General features: G+C 28.9%; 1 protein-coding gene and 1 long non-coding RNA gene across 3 annotated transcripts in view; one reads left to right on the top strand and one right to left on the bottom strand.

Annotated features, from left to right (window-relative positions):
• Window positions 1–2518, top strand: part of LOC136978883 (uncharacterized) — an 81295-nt gene extending 78777 nt beyond the window's left edge. The window contains exons 9-10 of one of the 2 annotated variants that reach the window (XM_067274720.1): window positions 704–808; window positions 2193–2518. In XM_067274720.1, the coding sequence (XP_067130821.1) occupies window positions 704–808; window positions 2193–2240 (153 nt within the window). In that variant the 3' untranslated portion in view covers window positions 2241–2518. Of the gene's footprint in view, window positions 1–703; window positions 837–2119 lie in introns of both variants that reach the window. The other variant, XM_067274719.1, reaches the window with a different exon arrangement.
• Window positions 1–17362, bottom strand: part of LOC136978886 (uncharacterized) — a 79280-nt gene that overhangs the window by 61071 nt on the left and 847 nt on the right. The window contains exon 2 of the long non-coding RNA XR_010881299.1: window positions 16197–16290. This is a non-coding gene — a long non-coding RNA (uncharacterized lncRNA). The remainder of the gene's footprint in view (window positions 1–16196; window positions 16291–17362) is intronic.

The raw sequence follows: 17362 nt of genomic DNA on the forward strand, positions 1-17362 counted from the left end.
GTTATTACTTAAATAAAACTGGTAACAACTGTTCTTTTATTCATATTTCTATTGTAAATTTGATAATTTTCAATAGAAATAAATGAATAATAGTTACAATGAAATCACAAAATTTATATTTAAAATTTGTTGTATATTTTTAAGCTGTTATTAAGTATAAAAATGATTAAATACTGGTATATAAGTTATTTTAAGAAGAATAATTTTTATAATAATATCCAGACTTGCAATAATTCAATTGTAATGATTATGTTGATAAAATAGATTATTGAGGTAAAGTGAATATATTAAAATAAAATAGACTAAATTATAGGAGTCAATAATTTACTTGTTAAGAAAGTTCTTCAAATGTAAATTTAATCCAAACTTTTCTTAGAGCAAATACTATTTCATTGATTTCTGATGATGGGTACAAAGCCCTTGAATTTTCAAAAAGTTTTGCTCTAAGAACATCAATTTGAATTGAAGTCAGTACTTTATCACATTGAAAATATTTTTGAATCCCCTAATTCAATGTCATTTGCTTTAGGAAGTTGTTCTATTGGAAAGTAGCCGACATTAGACCAGGAAATCCAATGATGTTTACTGGCATTTATATTTCGATCCTTTCTGTTGTACTCTATCTTAATCATATAAGATCATTCATTATTCTTTTATGCTTGTATTTGATATAAATAGGTCTAACTTATGTTATTTTTTCCAGCTTGTTACTTTATTCAGTGCTCCAAATTACTGTGGCGAATTTGACAACGCAGGAGCAATTATGATTGTTTCAGAAGATTTAACGTGTTGGTTCAGTATCCTGCCTGTAAGTAAATTCTTTTTTTGTTTATTAGCTCTCAAAATACAAGGTAAGTCTGAAAAGTTCGGTGAATAGTCCCATAGTTGAATAACCGTGCTGGTTAGGATGTTGCGCTCACGCAGACATAGTGAGAGACTTGCCAACTAGTGCCCCGTAGCGTCGAAATCACGACAGTTAAACGGAAGTGCGCGCAACAAACAATGCAACGCAGTCAGTGTGAGAAGAAATGTCACTGCGAAAATGGAGCAACATGTGAACATCAAGTTTTGCTTCAAATTTGGCAAAATGCCAACGGAGACACATGAAATGTTAGTGAAAGTGTATGGTGTGGAAGCAGTGAGTAAAAAGTGTGTTTTGAATGGTTTAAATGCTTCAGAGATGGAAAGGAAGATGTCAACAATGAGCCGTGTTCTGGTCGACCATCAACAAGCACAACTCCAGACAACATCGAATGAGTGCAACGGATGCTTGCGGATGATCGGTGCCTGTCTTTGAGAATGATAGCAGAAGATTTGAAGATAAGCAAGGACAGTGTGAGCACCATTGCTCACGAACATTTGCAAAAGCGTAAGATTTGTGCTCAGTTTGTACCGCACACCCTGTCAGACGAGGAAAAGCAACACCAGATAAAAACCTCTGGAAATTTCATTGACGCATGTGACTGGAATCTGCAGTTCTTGGAAACAATCATTACAGGGGATGAGTTGTGGTGCTACCAGTACGATCTGGAGACCAAGCGACAGTCCATGGAATGGTGTTCATGGTCATCCCCCCTCCCAAAAAATGTCGTCTCACCAAATCCAGGATTAAAACAATGTTGATTTTCTTTTTCGACAGTAAGGGCTTGATCCATCATGAATTTTTACCCGACACTACAACCATCAATGCAGAATTCTACGAGGGAGTTTTAAAACGGCTGCTGAAATGCATCTGGATGACTTCGGCCACAGTTGTACCAGAGTGGACAGTGGCCTCTGTTCCATGACACTGCCTGTCCGCACACTGCGAGCTGCGTACGGCACTTCCTCGCTACACACCAGGTGACAGTTCTTCAACACTCTCCATATTCTCCAGATCTGGCACCTGCAGATTTCTTCTTGTTTCCCTGCCTCAAAGGAGTCCTGAAAGGCCTACGTGTGACAACAGTGCTTTGTGCGATACCGAAAGAAGCATTTGCTCACAGCTTTCAGTAGCTGTACAACTGATGTCAAATGTGTGTTATCGCTAATGGCGATTACTTTGAATGCCAGTAAAGGTATTTTGTTTGTATCTCTCGTTTCCTTTATTTTATGAGACCATTCACCAAACTCTTCAGACACACTTTGTATAAACTAAGTTAATATTGATTTGTAATTAAAATATTTTATGCAAAATTAACTTTTTATTTCAGCCTGACAAAACAAAACTTGTAATGAGAACAACTAATAGAAAAGACTGAATTATTTTTAAAAGTTGGAATTCATATCTTCTTTAATTTATGGTCAAGTAAAATAAAGATTTGTACAGTTTTTGCTTCCCAGACAACTTCAGAATAGAAAAAAAACAGACGTACGTGCAATTTGCATGTACGATGAAATCAAAACTATTTCCATTCTTTATGGGAAAAGTATATTGTATACTGTATATACATAAAAAAACTTCTATTCAGTGACAGACTTTGAATAAATTTGTGCACATTAGATATTTATAAGTTTATAATAAAAACATGAGAAAGTACTTGCTATATAATGAAATTAAATAAATATATATATATATATACATATATATACGTTTTGCAAATGTAATGAAATATTTGTCATTCTTTGTTATTTCTGTGAATTGCATCATTTGTTGTAAATGTCATATATTGGTTTCTGTTGAAGTTATACAAGTTATATGTGAATTTCTATCAAACAATAATCCATTGGCATTTGTATATTATATATATTGTAGAAAATATAAGTAAAATTTAGTTTATGTTATAAATTTTTGTTATTATAATTAAATAATATAAAAATAATCAGCCTGTAAAGGAATTTTAACATTTATAAGTGCTTTTTGGAACATCTTCAAAGCCTTGTTTAAATTAATTTTAGAAATTAAGATTAGAGCATTCACATTTTAATTTAGAGGATGCTTCTAAAGACAGAGCAATAGATGTTTTTAAATGCCAAAATTCTAGTAACCGGTTGATTATTTATTAATTATTATATAATATAAAACTGTTTGAAGAACAAACTAATTATATATTATTTTACTGATGTGAGGAAAGTACTGTATTAATGAAAGTTTTAAATTTGTCTTGTAATTTTATTATGATCACATTTAAGATATTTTAATAGTGTAACTTTAAAAGAAAAGATATATGACTACTGTAATTGTTATTAAATTTACAGTAGGTATCTCTTCTTTTAACTGTCTTCTTATAATCCAATTCATACTGTATTTCTTGGAGGGGAAGAAAATTCAAGTGATTTTGAGCTCAATGTCCATTATCTGGGAATGACAAAAGACAACACCAGCAGTGATCTGTCATCTGCTGACCTTACCCCTCTTGTTGATATCTGATGATAGGCATGTAGCATGAGAGCATTTGAATGTCCTAATATATTTTCACTCCAAAAGAACAGTTTAAATTGGATTTATATACAAGGAGCTTACTTAACAAGTGTGTTATCAATATAATCAATGTAACCAATGTAAATACCTTCTCAACTCATCTTGGAAAAGATAATTTCAGAATTAATAGCAAGATTCTAGCATCTCTTTAAAACTGTTTTATTATATGATTAGTAATTTGAAATTTTTATATATTCCTAAATTCAAAAAGTTTGTTTTTCTGTTTTTTAGTGGCTTTATCTGTTGAATTTTAAATAAGATTTTTTAAACTTATTTCTTCTTACGACTTAGAAAAAAAAAGAGTTTTTACCTGTAGAATCATGGTTTTCATATTTAATCTTCATAAAATCTATAAATTTATAGTAATTAAAAAATATTAAGTTACAAAAATCCAGCATAGCTTTTTGTAGATCAATGCCAATGGATTAAAATATTTTTAATTATAAATATTATATTATTATTTATTTATTTTAATTAAAATGATTTTACAGAATGATACATTAAAATGTGCCTAGATAAAATCAAATGTTGACAGACATGAAAAACATTGAATAAAAATAAATATTCTTTACAAATATTTGATTATAATAAACATGAACAAAATCAGTTTTAAATTTTCATTAATTTTTTAAAATATTTATTTGCACAATCTTAACTTGATGTACAGAAATCTATGTATTGTATCAAGTCTAACCTCCTATTTGGGGAGAATTAAAAATAAAAAAAAAAAACATACAAACACAGCTCTGAATGAAGTGGTTGAGAGCTTATCAGAGCTGGAGACCATGGAGGATTAAAAAAAGTCAAAAGAACCAATGGTCTACAAATGGGCTTTCACGAGATAGGCCAATCTTGGGGGCTACATCTGGAATTTTGAAGACTCCAAAAATCGGGTAAAATTTAAAAGTGAAAAAATCCAGAACGATTTCTCAAAATAACACTAAAACTGAACTGTTTTCTACTTTATTAGATACTTTTAAAAGCTTGTAAAACATGAGAAAAGCTGTTGTACCAACCAGTACTGGATACAACTGGAGTGACTAAGCCTCTCTGTTAAGCCTATTGTGTGTGTAAACAAGCAGCCATCACAAAACAATATCTCGTCAACAATCACAATTAGAAATATGGTTCCTTTGACTGTTTTGGTTGTCTATGGGATCAAAAACCCCGCATTCAGATCTGCAGTTTTAACAAACAGAATGCCTACAACCTACATTGTAAAAATTAGTAAACTATGTTATGAAAACAATGCATTTTTAAAAATCCCACACTTAAAAATCCTGCACTGGATTAGGCCTGTACTGTATATACTGTATATATCAGCAACGTACATGTATATTAACAGGATGAAGAATGAATATATTGTTTTTGACGGTAACTGACTCTTTCTTTATCTGAAATATTGATTTAAATTTTACAGAGTCAATAGATTAAATCCAATTCAAACTGCTTTTCTTGAAGAAAAGACTTTTTAATAAATCCAAGTGCTTTCAGATTTTATATGATCAGGAGTCGACTAGAAAAATTTCTTGCCGATTCCCTATGAGAGACTTTAGTCCGAAAACACTTAGATTTTCTAAACAGATTTTATTCTAAAAGCAGTTTAAATTGGATTTATTTTTGAAGAACTTCCTTATCAAGTGTTATCTATAGATGAAATTTCAGAATTCCTATAATAAAAACTTTATAGACTGATGTAGCCTATACAGAATTCGTGTAACTGTGAATATTGAAATATTTTCAAGAAATATCAAAATATAAAAGTAATTTATTTTCTTATAAATGTTAATAATGTTTCATTTCTAAAAAAAAGATAAATACAAAGATATAGTTTCTCTAACATGGCTACAAGCTGATATGCTCAACTTTAGGAATGTATGAACTAGAAAACATTATTATTTTCAATGCCATGACAAAATTGTAGAACATCAGAAATGCTGAAAATTATTATTTAGTCTTAGATATATTCTAATTTTGAGGAAAATATCATTTATTTCTAAGATTGTAATAGATGCAACAGCTTCAGAACCAGACATACAATTAAAGTGTATTGCAAGTCTTTCTTAACAATCATCAATAGGTTCTTGGAAGCTGCAACATTAAGTGAAATGACATAAAGAAACCAATTTTACTGTAAGATAATTGATACAAACAAAATATAATTCTGTTAACTTAAGAAATATTTCAAAAGCTGGAAGTGTTTTTTTATTCAATAACATGTAATGAACCTTAAACACTTTTCCAGCAGGAAAATGTCTCCATCAAAGACACCAGTGGCATAGCGAACATAACTGGCACCCCTCTCCCCCTCCAGAAACACATATAGTTTGTCTTGGAGACCATTTGGGCGCCCCTCTGTGAGTGGTGCCCGGTGCATGATACACCCCCCTTGCACCCCCTCTCGCTACACCACTGAAAGACACAGGCCTTTGACGAAGGCCAAAAATATTTGCTGTTGTGAAAATTATGAGACATTTTCCTGCTGGAAGAGTGCTTAAGGATCACTACATGTTTTTGGTTGAATTCTGTTAACATTACTCTAATTGGAGCATGTTTGCCATCTCTGGTATTTATTTCCACCACACAGAATCAGTTTTACTATTTATAATGAAAATTCAACAACAATAATTGTAAATGACTGCAAATGTACTTGTATTTTTCCTCAATGATATTGTAATGAAATGACCTTAAGTGAGAACTTGATGTATTTATGCAACATCTGTTGTCGGTATATGCAGCAAAATGTCATAAGAGAATGAATGGACTTTCTTCTCAAAATTATAATCAAGAAAAGAAATCAAACGTTTTTATATTTCTATTTATAACTGGATTCAGTCATATCCCCAATAATTCTTAAAGTTAACAATTGCTTGAATATCAAAATTAAATTCACAGTCAAAAGATAAAATTTACCAGCCTAAATTTAATACAGTAAAAATAAAAACAATATGACATTTTTAATAAAAATATTTATAATTTCTTGACGTAGAAGTTCTAATTAGGTAATAAAATAATTCTTTCAGTTAAGAGAGTGCAAATTAAATTAAATCAAAATTTAAAATTTGTAAATAAAAAACTGATTTTGCATGTTATAAACTATAAAATATATTGTATTTTTGAGTTGCCAAAGAAATATTTCTATATTTTATTTATATTTAATTAACTCTTTATTATAATTTATTAGTAGTAAGTAAAAAAATCTAAGAGTGTTTTTTTAAAAGTTACATTAAGCCACTGTTTATTTTTAAAATCTAACCTATTCTAATAATTTGGTTGCTAATAATTATGGTAATTTATTAGAATAGGTTAGGTTAGAACGTGCGTCCCACTGTTTCCTTGCTGGAATCAGAAACGTGTCGCCATCTTGGCACCAAGGGTAACATTAACCCATTTTTTAAAACATCTTTCCTTTCCAACCTGCATTACTTTTTCTGAAATGAAAATATTCAACAATTTCTTTTCTAAAAATTTTCAGTAAGTTTTGTTTTAGAATCGGCAATTTCAATTGAATTTTAGTATTGAGAAATTTCTTTAATGAGAATGTTGCTTTTTCTTTCTTTGTATGTTGCCATTTCTAATGCTTGTTAAAAATAAATTTAAAAAAAAATGAATTCTTTAAATAGTAAACTACTACTGACATAGCCATATTGCCAAACAATCTGCCAGATTATTTGGCAATATTGGCTACAGGCCCACAATGGTGTGGCTGAGTAGTGAGGGACAGGGTTTGACATACCTGAACAGACTACCCCTGAAAAATTCCTGGGAGTTTTCTACCCGTCTGGAATTGATCCTAGATCCTTAGAGTGTAGGTTGCCACCTTAACATCCATCTGGCTGTCTGATTGGAGTATATTCAATCTAATAAAGCATTAATACAGCCCTATAGATAATCCAGCAGATCATTTAACGATACAAATTCATTAAAATTATTTTTTAATGAGAAAATGCAATGTTTCTCAAAGAGTTATTTAAATCAACAACTTGAACACAAACTATATGGTGTATTTTCTCGGACACATGGCAAATTTCATCACTAAGTTTTCCTCAACCGAGGAAAACTTAGTGATGAAATTTACAGAATAAGCACCAGCACGGTTTCATAAATACTACAATTATTTAAATCAAACTAAAATATTTCTCTCTGTAGACAAAAAGGAATCATCTTCCAAAAATATTATTGCAAATTTTCTGAATATCTCATGTATTTACTTTAAGAAATTTACTTTTCAATTTATTTTTTCATAATGTGCTTTCATTATTATTCTGATTTTTGCTCGACAATTAATTAAATTTTCAAATCAAAAATTGAAGAAATTTTAGCTGGGTATATTTTAATGTACCATTCTATCATTGTATAATATAATGAATAAGTATATTAACAAAAATAGAAATTGTCTCGAAGAAAATTAGCCGAATAATAAATTTTTAAAGGAAAAAAAAAAAAAACTAAAAGACACAAATTGCTTCGTTGTGGTTTGTAGAAAAGTAATTATTAGCAAAATTAGGCAAATCTCGTTTTGAATTCAGTACAAGATTGAAAACTTAGAAGAAATTTAGATTTTAAAGATTTATGAAATAATGAAATGTAGATGAGAAAATATACTTTTCAATTTGAATATAGTGCAGCATTTCTCGAAATACATTATTACATAGAACACAAAATGGAATAATTACCATTATTGGCCTTTACATCTTAAATGAATGCATTTCCTATTGTCTTTCAAATAAAAAATCTCCAACTTTTAGTACTGAAATTAACATATTACAAAATCTAGGAAGATAATTTCTGGTAAAGTGTTACTGAAAAAGCTACAATTTTTGTTTTTATTTAATAAAACACTGCCTATTTTATATATATATAGGATGATTTAAAAGTTGTATAACTTGACAGATAAATATAATTTGCTGATAGTTTTTTTTTTATAAAAATTGAAATGATGTATTGGCTTGAGGTATGGATGATTCTGATGATGCGTGCTTAAATACGGGCAATCTAAATTCTAAGATTTGAAATACAAATGACTTTAATTGACGAAATACTCTTTCCAGAAGTTGTGTAAATATTATTTTCAAAATAAAAAATGTTTTGGATTATATGTTAATACACTTCTGGAAAGATAATCTCTTATCTCCTACTTAGCAAGATACAATCTTCCTTTTCCGCTAGCTTTTTTAATCCTGTTTCTTGGTTTTTACAAAGATATAGGAAAAAATAAAATTTCTGCAGTGTCATTAACTCATATCTCTAGGAATGTTACAACAATTTAGTTCAATGTAGTTAATGTGAAATGTACTTTGCAATTCATCAAACTGAAAATAATAACATATCTTGTCTAAATTTAATGACACCAATTTGTAACTTTCAAAACTTTACACTAGTTTTACATATATAGAGGTTACTTTTTTATTAATGTAACTACACAATTCCATATCAAGTAAATGAATATTTAAATTTTTTGTGATGCTATGTCACAAAACGAAACTGTTAAAATCAACCAAAGTATTCTTTAGCCCTTTATGTTTTTTCTTGTATCATATGATGATATTCTCTACAATGCACAAATATTAAATAATCTATAAATAGCTTATTGATTTTTTTCAAATACCGTATATTTCCACAGATAAGACGATAGTTGAATCATAAAAAAAGGCCCCCAAAATCTGAGGTCGTCTTATAAGACAGATACAAAAAAAATTAGATTGAAACTTATATAAATTAAAACCATTATAAAAAAAACGGACAAACCGTAATTATTTACTAGTAGAGAGTAGGGCATGTCCACAAAATAGAATGGCCCGTATGACATTTTTGTGAATAGTCAAGGTCATTACCCAAATGCCTGAATTAGTGCAAATGTTTGCAACAATAGCAAGGCAGAAAATAAAATTTGTTCATTCAAAAAATTACGAATAAGATATAATTCCGTATACGCTATACAGTATTATTATCCGGATGATAATCGCTGATCTAAACTAAATTCACAGGCCATTAATAGTTTGGGGGACGTCTTATAGGACATATATGCTAAAACAATAAAACTTTGCTGAAAATTTATACCTTATCTTATCTGAAGGTGGTCTTATCCGCAGAAATATACAGTATATAAGGATTATTACATTAAAGATACTGAAGTATACTAAATTAAGAGAAATTGCCTTCAACATTAACAAGACACTGAAGACAATTTTATATTCTCATAATTTAGGGTTATTATATATTTTAATTTCAAACATCTCCATATAAAATCAATTCCGCATCCACAAATGACAAAAACAAAGTATTTTTTGAAAGACATGTTTAACTGTTCCATCGAATCAAAATTTTCTGACATTTTGGATATTTATTTAATACTACATCACTACAGATAAATCATTTATCTGTTTAAATTATCAAAAAGAAATTTAAAAATTAGAATAATAGTATAATCTCAAATCCAGTTCTTTTAATTCACACTATAATTTACATATAGTGTCATGACAAAGTCCCTATGCGTGCTGGTTACAAGTTATTTGTATGTTCCTATTCATTTTCTGCACAAATTTTAACTTTTTCTTATATTCTTCTGGGCATCATCTTCCATGCTGATATATAGAAATCATTAAAGCAGTACCTGATAAGCCTCTGACTATTGTAAGATGGAGTTGAGAAATTTTTCTCTTTCACAATACCTTAAAATGAAGTGTCACTTACGAAAGTAAATGCAAGTGATTGGTCTGTAACTCCTATTTTATACTGTACTTAATAATGTTCAAAATGAAGCTTAACTGAAAGAAACTTAAAATAATTAACCCAAGACACAATCTCATGTAGTGATTTCATGGCCACTTTGTAAATTAACTTTATTTACTCACATAAAACAAGCATTTGCTAAGTTTTCATAAAGATATGTTAAATAATTAAGCTGAATATTGATTAACTTCTTAAATTTTGTTCTTGCTTGATAATATACATCCAATTTTGTTGTGTTTCTTATATTAAAGAGTTGATTATAAATTATACAAATATAATTTTTTGGGTTTTGAATAATACAGTAGCTTCTCATTATACGGTGCATGTGAGGAGACATCAAATAAGCAATATATCGGATAGCATAATATAATCAATGCATTATCCATTACGCTCGTTATATTGGAATGAGCACTATAACAATGGGCTATTATATAATACTTTTTAGATTTAAGACAACTAAAAACAATTTTGAAGAGAAACAATGCTACAGATTTAAGTTAATACTCATTCAAGCTAAGAAAGTGGGATGATACTTTTCTTGTTAAGATAAACAACTGATACTGATAAAAGTAGGCATTTCTGATCTTATAATCAGTAATCTTGTAGAGAAATACAGCACTGCTATTGCAGTGTTTACAATAATAATTGTTCATTACGCATTATAAAAGGATTCAGCACTTAAATTTTTGGTTGTGCAACTTTTAAATCATCCTATATTTAGGTATAACACAAAATATATTATTGCCTTGATGAATATAGAATGAATTCACTCTTGAAATTCTCAGGTGAATTTAAATATATATAATTTATGTTTTGTATATATTTTTTAATTCTAAAATAAATTAAGAATAATTTGGTATATTTCTTTTATTGAAACAAATTTTCTTAATATTTTCATTTGTATAAAATTGAGTAGGACAAATTAATTACTTGACCTGTTCAGGGCAGATCAAGAACATTGATTGGATATCTTGCTGAATAGTTGCATACAAAAATCATTATAGATTATAACACTGCTATTAAACAGCTTAGATATATCAGTTCGGTCCATTAAATTATTAAAAAGTTAAAACAATATGCCCATTTTAATTTATTAAGTATTTCCAAGGCTACTTAAGCATCAGGAACACCATTTGATCTTCAAACCACTGGAGCTAAGTATTCAATGAACTAAGGAATTTCTAGGAAAAGACATGTTATATTAATTTTTTAATTAAAGAATCAAAAGCAAGTTGCTATAGTCCAGAGGTGGGCAAGCAAGAGTTCAGTGGGAGCCAAAATGTAAGTTTTGCAAAATGCATGGGAGCCGCAGCTCTGTACTTTCGTGGCGGATAGTATGATAAGGCTGGGAAGTATAGCACTTTCAGCAAGAGCCGCATTTGCCCATGCCTGCTACAGTCCATTAAAGTGTTAGCAATAAAAGATTATAAGAAACCTGACAGGTCAAGCTAATGCTAGTCTTATTCGATTATCAAATTTTATAATTATAAAATTGTTGATTTGGATAAAAAAATCATTTATTTTCTTATTCCTTTTGCTTTTGTTAATTTATTTGCAAAGATTCACAATTTTTTACTCTATCATTTCTACACTGATTAACTTTCTTCCTCACTATTAGTTCCTGACATTTTCAGAAATGAATAACACATTTCTTTCAATAAATTTTAGTTTCTGTATCTATCAAAATATTCTTTTGTGAAATTTAATATTTTTAAACTATACTTTCCTATTATTCAGGTTTTCTTTTTCATAATAATAATGTAAGTTGTAGTGTCATAGCAAGAGTGAAGCAGCTGGGGCCAAATTTTAACTATTTCTATTCAATAATTTTCTTTTATTACTTTTCTTATTCGTTTTTTATTTTTATAATCTCAAGTATAAACTGTCAGTATAAATAAGTTTATGATTTAGTGTAGCAAAGTTTTAAAATATCCTAAATGTTTGTTTTTATAATAATTATAATTATACAATTCAGAAAAGTCAAATCAATGTCTTCTGTGTTTAATAAATTTATGAGTTCTTACACTCATACTACCACAACTTACGTTTTAATACTAATTCTTTACTTTTAACCGAGTGCTTTTGGACTTTTTTATCCATCTTCAGAGTTTATTTCATTTTTATCATTGTAATTTCTTAAAAACAGCATTTGTAGAAGAAATTAACATGATACAAATGAAATAAGCTCTGACGACAGATGGGAAAAGTCCAAAAGTGCTTGGTTTAAAAGTAAACAGGAAGTATTAAGATGTAAGTTAACAAATTTAATTTGATCAAAATGTTACTGGAGCAAAAAATTCTGATGCTTTTGGGTTCAACATTATAATTATAAGCCTGAAAATACTTCTAATTTACATATTTTTTTGCTCGGAAGAAAGCATTTTGGTCAACTTCAAAAGCTTAAATCATCGTGAAGTTGTGTTAAAAAATCTACTTTTTGAAATATGTAGAAGTGCTACTTTTACTTGCTATGGCACTTACGTGTCGTACAATAACCAGTAGCATGCTTTGAACGTTTACAGACTGTTCTGTTTAATAATTAATGTTATAATTTTGTACACTAGTCCAAATGCAACACTTTGTGTTAGCGTGTGCCCTCCATCAGTCTGCATCCCTTGTCAGACTCGTGCTGTGCCTTGCACTGACTAATTACATTCTCTGTTTTCATATCATTTATAAAATATTCTGTTTTTATAATTTAATAAAATATTTAAATATAAAAACTGAGTTTTATAAGTAATATTTGTCTGAAGAATTAATATTTTATAATATTTTATTTATTAAAACAACTTATAATCAAAAAAAGGTATCATGTACATTTAATGGAATTAATAGAATTTAATATTAAACAATATTTGATTGGTATACATTCAAATAACTGAAACAGTCTTGTAAACTAAAAGATTAAAAAGATAAAATATACAATAATGCTCTAATGAAATATTTTTACATTTAGATGAACAACTTGCACTTAGTAAACCAACAAATGCCTAAATAATCGGGCTAATATATGGCTATAATTAAATAATAAATACAAATGAATTCGGTATAGAGGTAAGCGTTAGGCGCCATCTCTTTCTAAATTAATAATTATAATTTTTAATAATTTAATAAATAATTTAGAACATTCTAGAAGAAAATAACTGACCCGGGGCGGGGCTTGAACCCGCAGCCTCCGCTTGCTGTGCGGAGAACTTGCACTTAGATTTTTCTTGTCAAATAAACCGTATTTACTAAATGAGCACCATAACTTATATACCAAACTTTCATTGTTATCAAGTAGAGCTGGCTTCAAGGATATGCACCTTTTGAATTCAGATGGGTTCCATGCATATTGATGACTAAAGATGTCCCATACTTGGTTAATGCTTAGTATTTGGCATTGTGAAAGGACTCCACATTTATGTAAGCACTGGAATGAAACCAGTTCTGTTGTCAAACACTGTGCTTATTTAGCAAATATATATTTAAACTAGAACTAAAATATATTTCAAAATAAAAAATAATGCATTTATTAAATCTGTTTTATTTAGATAATTAATTCCGTAGAACTTTTATAAGGAAAACTGTTTGTTTGTATTAAGTTATAACCGAGAATATAAGTACTGTAAATATTTTTGTTATGGTCAAATCATGAGATTTTACTATAGCAAGAAACTAAGCTGAATGTTCCTTATTAAATATTTCTTAATTTTTATAAATTATAACAAGAATGCTATTAATACACACATGTCCAAAACTTAAGGAAGAACACAATTGCTAGTGGTGACAGCTAGAAAAAGTCACTAAGCCAGTGGTGATGAGCCTGCCACTATATTGTAAGTGCTACATCACAGTTTGAAGTGGACTTATTCCACACTGATAGGTGTCTGTCTGGGTATTGATAAGCACTTTCCATCCATTCTTCACCTATGTCCAATGGCTATATATATCTTTTTCACCAAAGACTTACTTTCTTGCTTTGATTTGTAAAATCCTACAAGTTGTTGTGTATTACCCTGTGTTAGACATTGAGTAGTACAAATTCTTGCCATATTTGTATGCTTTCATCTACGGTTCTCTCTATTCGTGTACAAATGTCGTCCATCTTTACGTTTTGGACACTTGTGTAATTATGAAACCGTTACAAGCAAAAATAGCCAATTTTTTGTATTTTAAATGACTCATTTTCTTTAAAAGAATTCTTTTAAAGTACTATTAATCTCAATTAAATTAAGAAGAATATATTTACAATTAAAACAAACTGCCTAACTTATTTTAATAGTTTGATTGAATGATTTAAAGTTTATAAAATTGTATTTCTATTTTATAAATTAGTTCATAAAAATTTAAATGTTAAAAATTGGAATTTTAACTTGCAAAAAACGAAATGTTTTATCATTCAAATTTTTCGCTATTTCAGCAATTTTATTATGAATTCCTGCTATAAGTGTATTCTAATTAATTACCGTAATATAATTTATATATTCTGCAGCAAATTTTATAATCAAGAATTAAAATATTTGATAAAATTCTGAAAAAAACTCAATTATTGTATTATTAAAAAGAAATGTGTAACTGTATTCATAAGCAATAATATTTTAATTAACCATTTTTTAATTATTAATTCAATAATAAAAATCCATCTGACTATATAACACAGTTTAACAGGTGTAATGAATTAAGAACAAACATTAAAATTTTTCATATTACATATTTTTTTATTTTGATAAAAGAACCAAACGAAATTTCATTTAATGTGAAATATATTGTATGTTTATATTGTTAAATACAGTCACGTGATGTACAGATTTAGCTTGGAATATATTCATGTATTTGCATTCTGTAAATGTTTCGTTGTTTTTTGTAACTATGTGATGAAATGTTAGAAAAATGTTTACAGTTTAATGTTGGTTACATTGGAATATGGAAAAGAAATAAAAGTAGATTTTTATAATGAAATTTGTGAATATTTGTTTTATTACTACTATACTGGGTTGTTTTTCACCATCCAGCTGCTCCATTGTGGTCCTGACTGAATCCATAATGGGCTCTAGCAAGCCCATTATGGATTCAGCCAGGCCCTAATAGTCCCCACAGTGCCAAGTTTAAAAAAATTTCAAAATTCGCAGAGTTCAGTGTATTTATTTTAATTTTTAAATCAAAGCACAAAAGTATTCAATTTCTCTTAAATTTTCTTTGACTTTGTGCATTTTTTAAAAAATTGTATTATTTTTATTATTATTAGTGAGGTTGAGGCCGAAGTTTTCGACGCAAAAACGTGTACGTTGGACGTTCGCCGCCGCTTTCCTGTAAGCCTAGAAGTTTGACAATGGTGTTTGGAATGTCGAGTATGATTCCACTGACTTTCCAAACGCCATTTTGTAAAACTTCTAGGCTTACAGGAAAGCGACGCTGAACATCCGACATACACATTTTTGCGTTTAAAACTTCAGCCTCAACCTCGCTATTAAGTCTGGATTTTGAGATGCCACAATAGTCTACAATCTAGTTCGTCTGTAGATAGTTTGTCATCAATATATTCTCTGACTAGGAAACAATCTTATATTTAGGGATTTTTTTAGCTATTCTATAGGTTAATGCTTATAAAATTATTTAAAAATTTGAATTGATTCAGTGCAAAATACAAGTAGAATATTTCAAAACAATTTAGTTTATATTTTATAAAATGTTACAGGTTGTTATTATATCAACGATAGTTTACTTCCCATTCTTAATCAACCAAATATATAAAATAAAAGTTACCATACGAAATATTGACTTTTTGTTTTTGAAGCGTCCTGTATATTGTTGTTAATGATTATTAAAGATATTTAATAATTATTAACAATATACACATTATAAACAAACTTTTTATGCAATTTTATACAAAGATTAATCAGATTTATGATTAATATGTACTTTTTTAATAAGCATATCTATATTAGGATGTATAAATGTCTCATGTAATGATCAGGAACTACACTCTCATTGTCCTGCATGCAGGATAAAGTTCTGAAAAGTCCTGAATTTAATAAGAATTTAACTATAATAAAGAAAATATTTGGAATAATATATAATATACCTGTTTTTATGACATAATTGATTCCTGGAAAGCTGTTGTAAAGCAAGATGTCCTATTTCACATTAACTCAGTGTCATAAATTGCAATTACATTCCTAGAAAAAGATTCAAACAATATAATAACACACAGATACATTCTACAGAAATATATAGCATTTTATACTGTCATGATAGAATCAGTTACAAAAAGTGAAATGTTATAGGGGCAATCTATTATTTAAGTACCGAGTTTAAAATACTTTTGATTTTCTACAATGACTGAATGGGTATTATGAATTACGGTGTAACAATAAAGATCAGTTCACATTATACAACACAACTGATATTCTGCTTGTAATTTCAACTGTACTTGTAAATATATCCAGCCAGCATACTTCAAATATTAATAGTACAATAATAGTAAATTCAATGACAATGGTTTCTTTTACTCAAATAATCAATCAGTTTGGAAGATCAAGTGCAAAAATACAGTAATCGAAATTTTGTAATTAGTCTAATCACAAAATTCCACAGACTTCTTTACAAGATTACAAGAATTTTTAGTTCAGACAATTCTGACAAGAATCATCTTGTAATTAAGCTAAACTGTTGTAATTAACTTTACTTAATCACTTGGTATATAAGCTAGTTATTTAATTTAGTTATGATTACATTTTTTCAAAAGCACTTTACATTCGCAGAAGTTTAACTCTAGAGAAGGGATGACAAACCACTTTGAGTCTGTGTGCCATATAGCGAGTATAATTATCTTTAAAAATGTTTATGCATGCTGAAGTGTTAGATTTTGAATAACAATGTTTAAAGAATTGAAATGAATATGCTTTAATTAGAATAAATGTAAAGAAGACGATTGAAAAAAGGATGATCAGTTGATAAACCAAAAGGATGATTAAAAGAAGACAGGTGATAAACCAAAATAATATGTTACGCGCAAGATAATTTCTCTCAACATGTCACTTTGGTCACGAGCCATAGGTTTGCCACCCCTGCTCTAGGCTAGCATTTCTCAACCTATTTAAGCCAAAGGACCAGTAAAATATCTGAAAAACTTCTATGGACCATGTGTTATCTAGATCCAATTTTTTTAAACCTGTGTGAGTATTACCAACATTTGGGAGATACTGTGATCTCCCAAATGTTAGTAATACCAACATTTGGGAGATACTG

The sequence above is a fragment of the Centruroides vittatus genome, unplaced genomic scaffold (assembly GCF_030686945.1).
Source record: "Centruroides vittatus isolate TY-2023 unplaced genomic scaffold, ASM3068694v2 contig_559, whole genome shotgun sequence".
Taxonomy (NCBI): Eukaryota; Metazoa; Arthropoda; class Arachnida; order Scorpiones; family Buthidae; genus Centruroides; species Centruroides vittatus.